Genomic DNA, 17720 nt, shown 5'->3' with positions numbered 1-17720 from the left:
TGCAATAAATCGACCACCTGTCATGGATGGATGGATGGATGGATGGATGGATGGATGGATGGATGGATGAATATCCAACATTAATTATTCTTCTCAGGGAAGAAGGGGAAAAGATTCTGAATAAGAAATTGACATAATATCATCTAAGTTTAGTTGTGCTGACAATAAACCAATCTGAGTTTAGTTACTGAAAATGAACCAACAATTTTACCACAGTTAACTCGTTATTTAACATAAGGGGTGGTGATATAAAGCTTGGAGAAATATGGAGGATCATTCAAAAACCTTTTATTTAGATGGAAAACAGTATACACATGGGTGTGGCGTCACAATTCAAATTTCCGAGGCAAACGGAAGGCAGCATAACTTCAACTAGTCTGATATCATTCAGACTACATTACCCATGATTCTTTTGTGTCCACGGAAGCTTTCCAAATGTCAGCACAGTTGAGCTTGTCAGTAATCGCGTAACATGTTAACTACAGGAACGGACTCAGTGTTGTCATATGGTATTAAGACGTTTCATTGAGCTTCACGCAACTTTACGTCTGGACAGAAGGACAATAGCCGCACCAGCCAATGGGGGAGCGCTTTGTTTCGGTGTCCGACATTTCATTTCTGGTGGGGCGTTTCAGCTAGAGGGTCAGGAAATTATTATGCCCTCTATTTATTTCCCATTATTACTCCTTTGCGCTAAAAACGGCAATATGGAGGCCTCTCATCCGTATTTGGTAAGAATATTTTTAATACGTCCCGATAACAATGTGAGTTCATTAAGTAACGATAAAGGTCGTTTGTCGACGCTCTCCTCGGATGGGGGCCCGCCCGTCTCACTGACAATATAATGTTAGGGGGGTCCTTGAGGTGGAGGGGGACTTGTAAACACAACCGTTATTATTGACGAGAATTAAGCTGACTTAACTACGCTGACTGTCGGTTACGCTTCGTTCTGCGAGGCTGCGGACAAGAAATAACAAACAATGTAACAAGCGTCCATGATACGTTGTTACTACGCAACATTGTTAAGCTGTTGTAACATTTTATTTAAACTTGGCCACAATGTTACACTTTTACTGTTGCTATCTGCACTGTTTTACTTAAGTAACCTACCTTTTAGGAATTGTGTCAAAGCTTTTGATACCCTGACCAAAGTTGTCTGGGTCCAAAGAGAAATTGGATTTAGGTGCTCAGCTAAAGCCATTAAATAGCAGCAGTCATCACATTGTAGCCCAACACATGATACCTAATAATTAGAGAACCCTCAGTGAACTAAAATTGAAGAAAATAGTCAGAAAATTAACTAGAGAGTGATATAATAATTGTGTCTTGGTAAGTACCTTATGAGCAAAAACTACCAAAATGTCACATTGTGTACACAAACATATTCCTAGCCAAATAGACACATTGTTACAGGAATTAGAAATGGCTAGATAAGGTTTTGCTGATTTGCGGATTCAGATTTTTCTTTGTCTAATAACTGTAAAATTTAAAAATGTATTTTTAATGCAAGTTATAGCTTTGTATTCTACAGTAAATGAAATAAATATAAGACTGTCTATCTATTCATCAGAGCATATGCCCCTTACCTTCAACAAAATAAATGATTGGACATTTACAGACTGTGGATGCTCTAGTAGAGTACAACACGTGTTTGTTGTGAACGCCGCATTCCAGGTTTCCCTCAATGAAATATATACTAGTCAGTCCCAGTGACCGTTTCACTAACGGTTTTTGCCCATGTGCTTTCTGGGTAAAAATCAATCGCGAAGCACCCCCATCTCATTATAATAATGGTGCCCAGCTACTAGAAACGGCATGTTTCAGAAAACTGTTCATCTCCCTGTCAAGATTTAAACCGTTATATTTGTTTTATTTGTGGCCTAAGCACACACAAAAGCTGTAGAAATAACTAAATCACTACAATGGTTCTGTTAGCATAATCATAAAGATCTTTGGTTATATGATTACAAGTGACACATTTACTGATTCAAATCAACAAATGCATCAATCTGGTATGAAAAAGTCACTGCAAGTTTAAATTGAAGCTTTCCTGACCCACTGGATCTCAAATAAAACGTCTTGAGGTCTATTCTCTTTGAGAGATGTCAAAGACTCATGGTGCCTCCTGCTGGCTTAGGAGCCCTTAGCAGTTACTTAATTTATGTTATGCCTCTGTCCAGCTTTGGTCAGAGCCATCAGAACTAAACTCTGTGATCAACTCCAATGTCCAGTTTCATTGTATTTGTTGTGTTTTACAGCACTGATCAATTGTACCCCAACATTCATCTCCATAATGAAGAAAAAGCCCAACAGTATGGTTCTTCCAAAGCGTGGGAGGTTGGTGACAAACTCATTTGCTGCAGAGGAGTGCAGTGTTCCATCGAACTCCAAAACAGTCCAGGATTCGTCCCTTCCTCTCAGACGCCTCACTATGTCACAGCACAGTGACAACCTCCTTGCCTTTTTGAACGAAGACCGGACCCGGCAGAGGTTCTGCGATGTGTCCGTGTTGGTGGGTGGAATGGTTTATAGAGCCCACAAAGCCGTCCTGGCCCACGGGAGCAGCTACTTTCATGCAGAGCTCTCCAAGAGCTCGGGTACAATGACTCACGTCACTCTGGACCACGTGGAGGATTCAGTTTTCCAGCATCTGCTTGGCCTCCTGTACACATCAGAGTGTGTCGTTGCAGAAACGGACATCCCAGCTCTAGCTGAAGCAGCCAGGTTCTTGGATATGATGGACGTATTAAAGCTCTTGTGTGAGGATGGGAAAGCTACATCTTCCCAGGGAGAGATGAGGGAAACTGAGATAGAAATTCCCTCCTGTGATGCTGCTGGGGCAGACATGGAGGTCCAGAGCACCCTAAACAGCAAAATCTCCCCGCAGCACAGTGTTGCTGAGAGTACTATTCCATCTTCAGGTAGGGAGGTGAAAACATGTCCGAAAAGTGGTACCACACGGAGATCAGCTTGTACAAGAAAAGCACCCTCTAAGCATAAGAAAGACAATGGAAAGTACTGTATCAGCAGTCCTATGGAGCCACAAAGAGCTGAATCACCAGGGAGACCAGATGAACACAAAGTGGACGGTATTTTGGAGGTTAATCGGGACGTGAAAGAGACCCCCAAACCATCTCAGGGCGATGACGAGATGGAGGAGGACACCGAGGAGGATGAGCAAGATGTTAACACGGGTGCTGTTTCGCAGAAGAACAATTGTGAGGCTTCTGGAAATGACAGGACGGCTTTAGAGGAAGGTTCACACACTGACAGAATGGAGGCCCCATCCGGGCAAGATCGGAAAGTTCACATGCCTCCAACAGCAAGCACTAACCAGGGTCCAGAGTATCCTGAAGGTTTGGCTCCAGTTATCATCCAAACATCCAGCAAAAAGACTCTCAAGTGTCCCAAATGTGAGAAGACTTTCGATCGTGCAGGTTGGTTCCCTCTGAGTTGGATTTAGAATGTTCCTCATGTCTTTAACATAGAGATTTGCCTTTCTGTGTCTCTTGTCATCTTGGTTACAATCAATAATCACCTGAAAGAATCTATGGCTTGATTTCCTTTCCCTGCATTTGTAGGGAAATACGAGAGTCACACCAGAGTCCACACTGGAGAGAAGCCTTTCCAGTGTGACATATGCCTCCAGTGCTACTCCACCAAGTCCAACCTGACAGTGCACAAGAAGAAGCATGCAGGTGATGCTCCTATTCCAAAGAAGGAGCACAAGTGTCCCTTCTGCAACAAACTCCATGCCAGCAAGAAAACTCTGGCCAAGCATGTCAGAAGGTAAAACACAAGCCTGTCCGGTTGATCGACCTGTAGTCATTTGGCTTTACAGAGATCTTTTGGGGGTTTGTGGCGGTCTGTCTCAACACAATGCTCCTACTTCTGTTCAGTCATCATGCCAAAAGATATGGCATGAGTTTCAAGTAACTTTGAAACTTTGGTTTGAAAGTTACTTGACTTTGAAACCACAGTCAAATTCCTTGTTTGTGCACCCAAACATATTCAATGTGTCTGATTCTCATTTCTGTAAAATGTAGTCAGATATGGCAAGATGAGTTTTTCCATATGTTGAGTTTAAGTGATATGCAAACAAGGGATGCACCTACACGAAAGTTTGGGCAGATATCAATGTCTGATATTAACATTGTTGTTATAGATGGCAACTAATATTTACTGATATTATATTTTTCTATCCTCTCGATAACGTGGGGGGAAAAAAACGCAGCGGACATTGATTCTATACTTCAGTCAATCCCCACAATCCTGCGCTGCATCACTCTGACTGTCACATGACCAAGCATGAAGCACATGGTCCACCCGAACCCTCTCCACTTTCACTATGTTTCCCTGTTGTTCTAGGTTTCATCCTGATCACACACAGGAGTTTTTTGCTGCGAGGAAAAAGAAGAGCGAAGGCTGGAAATGTGCAGTAAGAACCAGCTAGTAACTTAACATGTCTAGAAGTAAATTTGTAAATTTTACAAATCATTCACATGTGGGCGCACACCGATCTGGATGGGTAAAGCAGATCGTAACCGAATCTTACACTACATGAAATTCAGAATCTTAATTACCTGTACACCATCTAACAGATTTGTTCAAAGACGTTCAGCCGCAGGCCTCACCTGCAGGAGCACATGATCCTGCACACCCAGGACCGGCCCTTTAAATGCTCATTCTGTGACGAGTACTTCAAGTCCAGGTTTGCAAGGCTGAAGCACCAAGAGAAATATCACTTGGGTGAGATACATCAGAACCCCTTCTGCTTTTCCTGGTCAAAATCTTTACAATCTACGTTCAAAAAAATGGTGTAGAAGATGTTTTTTATTTAATTAGATTTATTTTTTTTTTCTCCAACGTGCAGGTCCGTTTCCCTGTGAGATCTGTGGACGCCAGTTCAACGACACCGGCAACAAGAAGAGGCACATAGAGTGCACACATGGAGGCAAGAGAAAGTGGACCTGCTTTGTTTGTGGGAAATCAGTGAGGGAAAGGTACAGTTTCACCTCAGATTCTCCCCGGGCATAAAAGCCATAAAAAGTATTATTATTATTATTATTTTTGCATTTACATTTATAATCAACATTCCTTTTTATTTATACCAGCAACTGCAGCTTTAAATGTGAAGATGAAGAAAAAGAATGCATCGATTTCTTTATCCATTCAAAAAATGCTTGTGCTTGCATTAATATTCACCCCCCTTTAAAAAGCATACTGTAAATAATATAATATCGCCTTCAGAAGCCCCACCTGTGTGTCATTTAGCTTAATTTTGTTAGATGTTTTTTGACATTTGAAACCAAATTGGCTGCGATTGATTTTACTTAGTGGTGTCAGAGGAAAAGGGGGTCCGACTCCAAATGCACAAACAAAAGTTGTCCCCATTTTTTTTTAGTTTGCAATTTTTGCACCACTTTGTCGGTGTATCACACAAAAAACCCAAAATGATATGCTCCAGTTTATGGTTGTAATCTGAACAAAATAGCGAAGCCATAATTTAAGTATTCTGTCTCCCTTCAGGACGACGTTGAGGGAACACTTGCGTATCCACAGCGGAGAAAAACCTCATCTCTGCAGCATTTGTGGGCAAAGTTTCCGTCACAGCAGCTCCTACAGGTGGGAGTTTTTTTTTTTTTTTTTTTAGAAAACCACATCTACTCCCTGATCATAAACACTTCAGACTTTCAGTATGGCTGGTTCTGGTGATAAACCCCTCTAAACCCCTCCCCCCAAAAAACGTCTGTTTGTGTTTGCAAAGGCTTCACCTCAGAGTCCACCATGATGACAAGCGCTACGAGTGTGACCAGTGTGGGAAAACCTTCATACGCCACGATCACCTGACCAAGCATCAGAAAATACACTCTGGTAAGTGTTTAATTCAGCTTTTGTCTCATCCACCCAGACCTTTGGTTCTCGTTTCTCTCTGATGGTGAGTTCAGTGCAGTCTGTGTTTGTTTTTAGGTGAGAAAGCACACCAGTGTGAAGAATGTGGGAAGTGCTTCAGGCGCCACGATCATCTAACAGTCCACTATAAAAGTGTTCATTTGGGAGAGAAAGTTTGGCAGAAGTACGACATCCAAATCACAGATTTATGTTTTGTACTAGTATTAGTATATGACTCTTCCTCTTTTTGCCCTGAAGGTTTGATTTTTGCTTCTGTCTGTATTTTTTTTTTTCTCAGATATAAAACTGCTGTGCATCAATGTGAGGTTTGCAAGAAGGAGTTTAAAGGAAAGTCCAGTTTGGAGATGCACTTCAGGACTCACTCAGGTAAATCATGACTTTGGCTTTAATTTAAAATGCATTTTAAAACCACAGATTGGCAGGACACTTGAAACAGTTTCTGCTCTTTAAATGTGTGGACGTTTTTTGATCCGCAGGTGAGAAACCCCACAGATGCCCTGAATGCCATCAGACTTTTCGAATCAAGAAGACCTTAACAAAGCACATGGTCATTCACTCAGACGCCCGTCCCTTTAACTGCCCCCACTGCAGCGCCACCTTCAAGAGAAAAGACAAGCTGAAGTACCACGTGGACCATGTGCACAGCGCCAGGTTCACCGAGCCGCCCCCCAGCCAGGACAAAGCCGCCTCTACTCCTTTTGAGGAAACCTCAAAGACGTACCACTCTGAGCCCAAGTTGGGCCTGCGAAGCGCCTCCAACCCGGCCACCGTCTGCATCCCCGTCACTTTAGTCCCTGTTCCCATGGCAGCAGGAGGTCCAGGAGACCTTCACCCTCACCGGGCCGCCTCTCTCTCGTCTCAGACCCACAGCGTGGTAAACGTTCAGGCTCAGGGCCAGCAGCAGCAGCAGAACCCCAGCTACCAGGCAGCAACAGATCTGGCTTTCTTAGAGAAGTACACCCTGACCCCTCAGCCGGCCAACATCGTCCATCCCGTAAGGCCCGATCAGATGCTGGACCCTCGAGAGCAGTCGTACCTGGGGACGCTGCTGGGCCTGGACTCTGCTTCCTCTGTTCAAACCATCTCCAACTCTGATCACACTCACCGATGAATGAATCCGGTGGAAAATGTGCAGATTTAGGACAAAAACTATCTGAATTGCACACAACCTGGTTTGATTCAAAAGTAACGCCCAAAGACAGATGTAAACACATTGACTTATTCATTACTATTCTATCGAATCTTTTATATAATTTATATCAGTATAATAATTTTTAACAGGTTAGAAGATTTCATTTGATGACGGTTAAAACTTAAGTGTTTTTTAGCAGCTAAACTATTGATGGATGAACTTTATTCTGGTACGTTCTCATCTCCTGGTGGGTGCAGGACTGGACTGATTTATCCTTTTAATACCAGCTGAATAAAACCTAATAACTGGTCTTTATAAATAATTAAAATTTTTATTTGCATCATGAACAATCAAAGCAAACAGGCAATTCTGTCATTTTAATCCATAGAAAGTTTTTTTTTGTATTTATCAATTTTCTTTCTTTTTTTAATGAAATGAAAGCCATTCAAGTAAAATTTATTACAAAATAACACCATTAAAGATCAAAACCTGTGGACAACTCTTATTTTTTGACGAGGGACAGTATTTTGTTACGTGCAATATGTATTGTTTACAAGTAGAAATGTCTCTATATTAAGAAACAGAGACGACATGGACATTCCTGCTGCCTTGTGTAAAGGTTAGAATAAGAGAGTATACTGTTTCCATTAACTATAGAATTGTGCAAATTGAAATTACGAAAATAAATTTGCTTAATGGAAACACGCCAATTTAGAAAAAAAAAACTTGTGATTTACAAAGAAGGAGTTTGTGTTAGAAGGAGGTCGTTGTTCAGCCGTATCAAAATAAATGTATTACAAAAACTATTTTCCCGTCGCACGAGTCACATGATCAACAGCCGGATGTTACTGCTGGTGGGAAACGACGAAGATGTCAAAAAGTAGGAATATGATGGTTTGTTTTTCTTTCTCTTGTTTTGGACAGCATGCAGAGCTCTCCCAGTTTCACACACTTAATAAACGTTATGTGTCATGTTGAATCGTGTTCTGTAAAATCGCCGACTACAATTATTTCCCCAAAATGCCACACGTAGCCACTCCCAAGTGAATAGACTCTCCAATACCCAAAAAAGACGCCGACGTCTCTGATTGGCTGATAGCTGATAAGCACCATGGCTAAATTATGAGTATGGTAACTGTTTACATCCTCATCTGCAGTTATTTGTTATGACTTATCGCATGAGCTTATTCACTTGTGATTCTAATTTAATTTCTAATTTAATGGAAAAACCACAATTGTGAAATTGTGTGTGTGTGACTGTGTGTTTACATGAGCAAATTATTGACAGATTTGCACATATTTGTAAAGTAATATGTAGTGCAGCTGCACAAGTTCATGGGACATTTGTTGCAGTGCCACAGGGACCTGGTTTGGATAACAGATTGACTCCTTTGTTGATTTTAATAAATCTAGGGTCTTTTAAATACAGACATAGGCAAACATCAACAAGATTGAATTTTATTGGTATGCTAGAACAGAATGAAAATATCCAGCCTGGTTGTTAGCAACACATTCAGTGTCAAGTTGTTTCAAATGGGTTCATGTTTCCATTTGTTCTCAGTCCATCAGCTCAGCCCAGGGAGGTCAGATATTTTCCCAGTGGTGCCTCAGCATGCATTCTGGATACAATAAAAACATTTAAAAAATAACTGATTTAGTTGTTTATACATATATATAAATACACAAAAATAACAATTTTATACTTTGAAATGCCTGAAATATTAAGAGCATGTGAGCAACAAAAACATTTTTAAGTAACACACAAATACTCACAAATTGTATCTTGGCCCAGGAGCAGCCTGAAAAAGAGAAGAAAACAAAAACATTTGAATTTCTATCCTTTGTTATTTCAATGTCTGCTTCAGTTGTGTCCAGCTTTAGCCCTGCTGTGTCCTGCATGTTTCCCTGCTGCAACGTTGCTCAGTCTGTCATCAAGGTCTGCAGACGCCTTTCAATGAACCAACCAGAGCTTCAATTCTGCTGTGTTGAACATGTAAACATTCACTGGCTTGTAAAAGTATTCATACCCTTGAACTTCTCCATATTTTGTCACATTATAACCACAAATATAAAAATATTCCATTGGATTTTATGTGACAGAACAACATGWAGTGGTACACAACTGTGAAGTAGAAAGAGGTTTTTTTCGGCTGAAATTCACCCCCTCCCCTCCCCTCTCATCTACGATGGTCCTAATACGCAGTCATAAAAATATGACAGGCGACAAACAAACACAATGATGTGAAACTGCAAACTGTAASAGATGTTAATGATTTGTTGGTCCGTCTGCTCCAGTGTTCTAACCATCTAACTGGTGCTTAAATACTGATACTTACATTCAGATACACGGAGTCTTCCTTCGATGCACCGAGCCACAACGTAATGATTTAACATCCATCTATCAACACATTTTGGATACTCTGTTTTCCCATTTCTGATAAATGTATTACCAGTATTTATTAGATCAGGATACTCTGCAGTGTTCAGAAGACAGAAGTCCTCTGCAAAAAAGGAAAAGAAGAAAACACTTCTCTTTATATCAGTTTTTTTTTTAAATGAAAGTTTTAGTGTTGTTTTCCTTCTACCTTTGCATTTGGGGAGTTCGGACCACGTGCCACCTCTGTGACACACCACTGTTTCAGGACCCACTAACTTGTAATACATCTGACACTTGTATTTCAAATAACGTTGCTCCTGTTGCACAGGAAGTCCGTTTGGAACATGAGGGATTTCTCCACAACGATCGACTGAAAAGGAAGAATAGAGTTTGATAAAACATTAGGGCTGTTAAAGTCGAGTCCCTTAGTTTAACACTTCATCTCACACAAATCAACAAATGTTTGACTCAGCTTTGTATGTTGCAAGCTAATACAAAATGTGTGTGAATTACTTACATGGTTTGTTTGGTTACATTCTAGATAAATACATGCAATACAAATGAAGAAATCAATGTGCTTATTTACTGGATACGAAAGTCGTCTGAGTGTCCGGGGGTCCTGGTCTGGCAGAACGAGCTGGAACAAACAGAGCAGAGGAAGGTTTTCATCTTTGTTTGTTCTCTCATTGTGTTGAATAAAACATAAAATATTCATTTCACGCAGATTTTTTTTCTACTTTGAATTTTTCTTTTAAACATACACAACTTACTTTGAATAATAAGTGCAAAATGAAGGACAGTGGTATCGTAACCTGATTTAAAATAGTTACTTGTTGAAACACAGGACTGAATGTGACTGGATGAAATAACACAATAAAGATAACAAATGACATCACCCACAGATGCCTTTTTATAACATGCAAATCTTTGTCCTGTCTTTACTGTGGTATTTTTTTTGTTTTGTTTTTCTGAACAATCTCATCATATATAATTGTCAAAATACCAAAACATTTATTTACATTGCATGCTTTCATTTTGAGATATCAATGTTTATATGTTGTGGACATTATAATCGCCTGGTAAGTTTTACATAGCCAATAAGTGTTGGCGGTTATTGATATGGGCAACAGCCCAGGGCGGCATGTTGTGAGTGGCGGCATAAACGCACTTCTGACAGAATGATCAACAATTCCAATAATCACACTCATAAACTCTGTGAAAAGTCTTCCCGGAAGAGATGAAGTGCTACAGACATCATATTAAACCTCAAGCTGATGAAAAACGGGATGTCACTGAAGTTCATGTGTGTGAATGCAGACAAATGAATACATTTGGCAACGCAGTGCGTCTCAACACAATGGCCACTCACTGCAACGTGGAATTCCGACCCAGTTCCCAGCATCGCAGTAGGCAGTTTTTTCGGACTCTCTGTTCTGTGTCAGAAATCCATCTCTGCACTGATACGTCACTGTGGAATAAGCATCAAACACCTCCTGGTATGTCTGAATAACGACCGCATTGGGGACAGCTGGTGGCTGGCCGCACGCCTGGGGCTGTTCTGTGGATAAACTGAGACAGTCAGTCGGAATGGAAAAAGGCAGGTTTGATTTATTTATTTATTTTTTTCCCCGTTTCTTTTTTCTTTAGCCAACGGGTTCAGGACTTACTCTGGCAGAGCGGCACCGCGGACAACGTCCCGCTGAGGCACTCCACGATGTTATCCAGGCCGTTTAGCGAATATCCCGCGTTGCAGTTTATTTCAAACGAACCGTTTAGGTTTCGCTTGAATTTGCCGTTTGGAATAACCGGAGGAAGGCAGACTGTCTCCACTGGGAAACAGAAAAAATATAAACAAACTTTTTTTTTTTTTTTTTTTTTTAAACAAAATTAAATCAGACCAGAAGAGTCATTCATGAATTACAAATTAAAAAAAAAAAAACAAACAAAAAAAAGAAATCCTCACCAACACACTCCGGTTTATCGGACCAGTCGCCATGTTGACATTCTATTGTCGCCCACCATCCCTCCTCTGTGGTTTTGTATCCCGTATCACAGCTGTATCTTACATGTGAGCCATGAGGATAAAACTCTTGCACCGGGAGAAAGTAACCGTTTTTCAGGTCGGGAGCGCTGCACGGCTCCGCTTCGTTCACAGCTGAAACACACAGAAACCGGTCAGAGATGACGTCAGCGGCGGCAGCTTCTTCTCTAATAAACGGACGTCTCTCTTACCAGGCAGAACTCCAGGGATCCAAACCAGGAGAGCAAATCTCAGACCCGTCAACCACATGTTGCCAGGAATCAAATCACAGCCTTAGACTGCGGAGTTAGGAGCCTTGTTCAGATCAGATGCCTGTTAATAATTAAAGCATTTCCCGTAGAGAGATAAGAAGTGAAGGAAAAAGTCAACATTGCATCGAGTTGCTGCTGCTGCGGGGCTGTCAATACAAATTGTGCAAGTTGGGACATTTTGGTGATGAAGCAAGAGAAAGGGAACATACACACAAATTATGCTCAGCTTATAATTTCACTACATGATTTCTATGATGACAATAAAGATTATTATTATTATTATTATTATTATTATTATTATTATTATTATTATTCTGCTGAATAAAATAATAATTTAAAAAAACATAAAGTAGTACAATTTTGAAAACAATGTGCTAAAATATCTGTTTACTATCCAGGTTTGACAGTGATTTCCCAGCACGGTGTGATAAAATACCAGCCTTACGAAACACCAGAGCCTAATGTCAATAAACTGGTTCAGTAGAGATTCATCTTTGTGTATCGACTCCGTTGCATGATTTCATCAAACTTGTACGGGTTATACCAGTGGTTCTCTACGTTTTACAAATGCCGCCTCAGTCAACACAAAGTTGTTCCAATTATTTTCTTCTTGACAGGCAATCTAAAACAGGAGCGCAAAGTTTGCTTTTGCTGTCTCGCCATGAAACAAAAAGACACCCAAACAATGTTCTTATCAACTGGCATGACCGGTTCAAGGACAGAGTCTATAGCTGAAACGATTGATAGGATTCATTGGATTAATGCATTATGGAAATAATCTGAAACGATTTTAGTAATTTTAGTATACAGATTCAAAAAGGGACATTTACTGAAAGAACAACATATTCAGAGCAGTAATTAAGCTAAAACTGTACAACAACATGTATGTTTTGAATTGAAGATAAAAAAAACCCAAAAAACAAACTTTATATATGTTATGTTTATGTAGCTTCACCTGGTTAACATTCTTTAAAAAAACTAATTAAGCACCTTACAATATATATATATATATATACTGCTCAAAAAAATAAAGGGAACACCGAAGTGTTCCCTTTATTTGTTTGAGCAGTATATTTATAAAAATTAGACATAATTGGGTAAGACACAGCACCAAATGGCATCAATTAAAAAAACCCATTTGATATTTTACAGGCTTCATGATAGCACGTCCTTTGAGTGTCTGACAGATCTAGAGGTTGGAATGATCCCACACACTGAACATCATAAGTCTGAGGGAAACAATGAAGACTTGTTCATACACACCAGTTTCATTAAAAACAAAAACATGGTCTCTGAATCGAGTGTGGTGCAGCAGGCTGTTTGTTCTTACTTGATCAGGCTGGCAGTAAGGAAATGATAGGAAACGTATGCAAGGACAGACATCCAGGATCATTTTCCCCATAGGTCAGAACATAGTGAAATACAGAATTTGGAAATTGAGTCAAATTATTTTCAAATTACGTAGTAATGACCTCATTATTACATTAATTACATTAACATTAATAAAACAAAATGTAAACACCAGCAGACCTGGTTGGCCTTTATTTGGCAGTGAATTGTCAGGAAAGTGGGAAATGAGAGCTGGGGCAGACATGCAACTAAAGCCATCAGGCCGGGACCTGAACCCAGTTAGCGACTGCGGTCAGTGTTTCCAGTTTGGTTCTCACCAAGCCAGTACTCTCCAGCAGGATTCCCAAAGCCCATCTTGTAGTCATTCCATTTCCTGTAGAAGCTAACCGAGCCGTCCATCCTCCTCTGGAACACCTGGTGGGAAGAAAATGTGATTAACCATCAATCTTCTGAAGCAGTCTTCCAGCTGAAGGAGTTTGCGTTCGCCACATATCATGCGTTGTCCGCTGAGCTCTTTCTGCTACGTGACATTGTCTGATCATTTGTGCAGGATCCCCAAAATGATGCAGGCGATTGCTGCAGTGGCAGCTCAAGAGGACCTGCATCCAATATTTTCATATATCTAAAAATGCAGTTTTGACTGGTCATATTAATGTTTGAGATGTCTTAATTTGGAATTACGGATGTGTGACTCTTCAAATGATGAATCCAGTAACACCACTGAGAAATCTTGAAAAGAATTTCGAGCCGTAACTGAAAAATGTAACTGAAGTTGTCTTGAATAATTTTTCTTACTAGTCAGAATGTAAATGCAGATATCTTAAATTAGTAAATTACATTAAGGATCCAAATGTAGTCGAGTCTAGTCCAACCTTATTCTTGAATGCAATTGCAGTCAGATGAAACAATTTTTATGTTAAAACGGTCTGCCATGGCGGTGCAGCCTAAACCCAGGAGAGGCAAAAAAATAATAATAAAATAAAAAATTTAATAAAAAAAGAATAATGGTAAATAGTTCACATCATTACTTTTATTGTTTTCAAAAAAGTACAAAAAATATCCTGATAAAACTAAGTTTATCTGTCATATAAAAGCATGAAGTGTTTTTCTATGACAGATCTGAGTTCAGATACTCACAGTCCATCTTCCTCCATGTGAGTCCATGTCACAGTAAACCTGGTTGAGAAACACTGGTCTAACAGTTACAGATGGTATCTGGTGATCAGGTAATTAATATTCCTAAAGAAAAAATTTGATTAGGATTATACCTTATTTCCAGTGACTGTGGTTCTGATTCCAGTGCAGTACAGTTCACTCCTAAGAACAGTGGCTGTTTCTGACATGGGCAACATGAGCAACCGCCCAGGGCATCTTGTGGGGGGCGGCATGAGCGCCCCACAAGATGCACCCCCACCCTCTGCTCTTAATGTAATACCTTGAAGGTATTACATTAAATACCTCAAGAAACCCCAACAATCCGTCCCCCGTTCACTTGTTGCCCCACCCACAACAGGCGGTTACAAATGTCCCGAGTTCTCTGAACCAAAACTTGACAGGTGACTCTCGTTAAAGTCGAAATGTTTTATTAAGTAGCTGTTGCAGACCACAGAGACCAACTCAGACAGAGCTTTTACAATTCTCTGTATGAAACGCATAACTATAGCAATGCTACTGGAACAATCTAAATACAGAATGTGCTACACTGTGGTAGAGCAGAATGAAAATATCCAGCCTGGTTGTTAGCAACACATTCAGTCTCAAGTTGTTTCAAATGGGTTCATGTTTCCATTTGTTCTCAGTCCATCAGCTCAGCACAGGGAAGTCAGATATTTTCCCAGTGGTGCCTCAGCATGCATTCTGGATACAATAAAAACATTTTAAAAAATAACTGCTTTAGTTGTTTTTACATATATATATAAATACACAAAAATAACTATTTTAACCGGGATACTTTGAAATGCCTGAAATATTAAGAGCATGTGAGCAATAAAAACATTTTTAAGTAACACACAAATACTCACTAATTGTATCTTGGCCCAGGAGCAGCCTGAAAAAGAGAAGAAAACAAAAACATTTGAATTTCTATCCTTTGTTATTTCAATGTCTGCTTCAGCTGTGTCCAGCTTTAGCCCTGCTGTGTCCTGCATGTTTCCCTGCTGCAACGTTGCTCAGTCTGTCATCAAGGTCTGCAGACGCCTTTCAATGAACCAACCAGAGCTTCAATTCTGCTGTGTTGAACATGTAAACATTTATTGGCTTGTAAAAGTATTCATACCCTTGAACTTCTCCATATTTTGTCACATTATAACCACAAATATAAAAATATTCCATTGGATTTTATGTGACAGAACAACATGTAGTGGTACACAACTGTGAAGTAGAAAGAGGTTTTTTTCGGCTGAAATTCACCCCCTCCCCTCCCCTCTCATCTACGATGGTCCTAATACGCAGTCATAAAAATATGACAGGCGACAAACAAACACAATGATGTGAAACTGCAAACTGTAAGAGATGTTAATGATTTGTTGGTCCGTCTGCTCCAGTGTTCTAACCATCTAACTGGTGCTTAAATACTGATACTTACATTCAGATACACGGAGTCTTCCTTCGATGCACCGAGCCACAACGTAATGATTAAACGTCCATCTATCAACACATTTTGGGTACTCCGTTTTCCCATTTCTGATAAATGTATTGCCAGTATTTATTAGATCAGGATTCTCTGCAGTGTTCAGAAGACAGAAGTCCTCTGCAAAAAAGGAAAAGAAGAAAACACTTCTTTATGTCTCTTTTTTTATGAAACAGTTTTAGTGTTGTTTTCCTTCTACCTTTGCATTTGGGGAGTTCGGACCATGTGCCACCTCTGTGACACACCACTGTTTCAGGACCCACTAACTTGTAATAGCTCTGACACTTGTATTTCAAATGACGTTGCTCCTGTTAGAAACTACTGTCACTACTACTTATATATATCAATAATATAACTTGTGACATTCCTGAACTTCATGATTTTGACTTTTGTCAAAGTTGCACAACCGTTTTAAATTATTCCACAACTTTCTCCATGTCCTGTCTGCTATGYTCTTTGGTCCTCATGATGTTGTTTGTTCAYTGTGTTTTCTAACGAACSTCCAATGCCTTCATAAAACTGCTGAGTGTATACTGACATTAACTGACACACAGGTAGACTCCAGTCACCATTCAGATGGAAACTGGCGTAAAGAAGGTTGAATACAAACGCACTTTTTAGATTCTTTTTTTTTTCACMATAAGGTTTAAAGACATTGTGTCCTAGCAAACAAAAACACATTGTATTTTGTGATTGTAACTGGACCAAATGTTAAAAAGTTTGGGTTGTAAATATTCTTGTCAGGTTCTGCATAKTTCTGAATGCTCTCCACCCACCACATGTTGGGACGTCTGTCCAAACTCCAGCTCTACAAAAGACAGATTKCTTGGTGGCTCCTTCCTTTGTTGTGWATCCATCTTTACACTGATACTCCACCTCTGAGTCTAGAGTAAATACCTCCTGAAAATCCTGATTAATGATGAAGGCATTGGGGCTCCTAGGAGGCTGGCTGCAGGTTGGAGGACTTTCTGTAAAAATAAAAATTAAACACACAAGCTTTTTGAGAAAAATAATSAGAAGTSACAGATTCCATTACAAAATGTATCATCAAATATGAGAAATCCGACCAAGTTTCTGACCACTATTCTATTTACTGCTCAGTCTTAARCTAAAATGCATAAAAGTACTGAAAGAAAATCTTTTCAGTGAATAAATGAAACACTTACCAATACAGACTGGGATACGGARCCATAAACCATCTAGACATCTGCTTGTTCCCCACCAGCCTTTTCCCTCTGCTTTGTATCCATCATTGCAGGAATAACTGATCTTTGTTCCATGASRATATGATTCCTGCACCGGATGTAAAGAACCTGCATCCAGGCTCGGAGCGCTGCAAGGCTGTGGAMMTTGAGCTGATYGTCCACAACAGACAAAAATCAGACACAACTTCARAAATATYCCATATCAGATGTTCATTACTTACCATGCAGCAGTCCAGGAACCCAAAGCAGAAGAGCAAATTCAAGACACCTCACCTCCATGTTSTCAGGAATCAAATCRCCCAGAGAATGAAGAGTCARGGACCAAGATCAGTTAATTATTACTGAACATTTCTCTGGAAAAAGAAGTGAAGAAATAGTCAACTGTATGTCAAAGCATAACTTTCACTGWGGCAAACAAATCAGATCAGCAAAAATCTATCAGAATGTTTACTGTCCTGATGTGAAGCTGGTTTCCTGGACTGCTGTGATCAGAGGTCAGGATTGAACAAACACCAAACACTGGAGATGAACCGACTTTAGAAAACACCAAACTACTAACAGATACTGATGGACTTTGTATCTTATWATCTGGTAATGAACTTCAATGAATGAATACAGCAGCTGGGAACGAATACTTGCAATAGAAAGTTCCTATAAGACCAGATGGAAGTAAGTCTCCCCAGAATTGTGTCATCTTGGTAGGATGCTGGTGAACAGAGTTACACAGGAGCAGCACAACCAGAGAGGAAGTTTGTTTTTAAGGCCACTTGATTTGGATCATTTGGGGGCAAAAGTGTTGAGTGTAAGATTGTTTTTTTAAAT

At 40.0% G+C, this 17720-nt stretch overlaps 2 protein-coding genes and 1 long non-coding RNA gene across 4 annotated transcripts in view; 1 reads left to right on the top strand and 2 right to left on the bottom strand.

The window, feature by feature from the left end:
• The first annotated feature begins 415 nt into the window (after nt 1–415).
• Nucleotides 416–7431, top strand: zbtb41 (zinc finger and BTB domain containing 41). The gene is made up of 11 exons (XM_008433261.2): nt 416–731; nt 2259–3437; nt 3582–3789; nt 4369–4438; nt 4602–4749; nt 4874–5003; nt 5530–5625; nt 5768–5874; nt 5971–6076; nt 6191–6279; nt 6390–7431. The coding sequence occupies exons 2-11, from the start codon at nt 2294–2296 to the stop codon at nt 7022–7024; spliced, it is 2733 nt and encodes a 910-aa protein (XP_008431483.1). The 5' UTR covers nt 416–731; nt 2259–2293; the 3' UTR covers nt 7025–7431.
• Nucleotides 7432–8487: 1056 nt separating this feature from the next.
• LOC103479045 (complement factor H-like) overlaps nt 8488–17720 on the bottom strand; it is a 14161-nt gene continuing 4928 nt past the window's right edge. The window contains exons 1-8 of one of the 2 annotated variants that reach the window (XM_008433255.2): nt 11655–11787; nt 11386–11577; nt 11090–11251; nt 10792–10980; nt 10009–10059; nt 9631–9792; nt 9382–9546; nt 8488–8844 (exon numbers count right to left, since the gene is read on the bottom strand). In XM_008433255.2, the coding sequence (XP_008431477.2) occupies nt 8708–8844; nt 9382–9546; nt 9631–9792; nt 10009–10059; nt 10792–10980; nt 11090–11251; nt 11386–11577; nt 11655–11712 (1116 nt within the window). In that variant the 5' untranslated portion in view covers nt 11713–11787 and the 3' untranslated portion in view covers nt 8488–8707. Of the gene's footprint in view, nt 8845–9381; nt 9547–9630; nt 9793–10008; nt 10060–10791; nt 10981–11089; nt 11252–11385; nt 11578–11654; nt 11788–17720 lie in introns of those variants that run through there. The other variant, XM_017309986.1, reaches the window with a different exon arrangement.
• LOC103479046 (uncharacterized) lies at nt 14631–17642 on the bottom strand. The gene is made up of 5 exons (XR_535885.2): nt 16860–17642; nt 15893–16661; nt 15649–15813; nt 15086–15111; nt 14631–14921 (listed from the first exon to the last, which is right to left on the bottom strand). It is a non-coding gene; the product is annotated as an uncharacterized LOC103479046 (long non-coding RNA).

This window comes from Poecilia reticulata, linkage group LG17 (assembly GCF_000633615.1).
Source record: "Poecilia reticulata strain Guanapo linkage group LG17, Guppy_female_1.0+MT, whole genome shotgun sequence".
Lineage (NCBI taxonomy): Eukaryota > Metazoa > Chordata > Actinopteri > Cyprinodontiformes > Poeciliidae > Poecilia > Poecilia reticulata.
The sequence above is the reverse complement of the archived record's forward strand: the minus strand, read 5'-3'. Positions and strand labels throughout refer to the sequence as shown.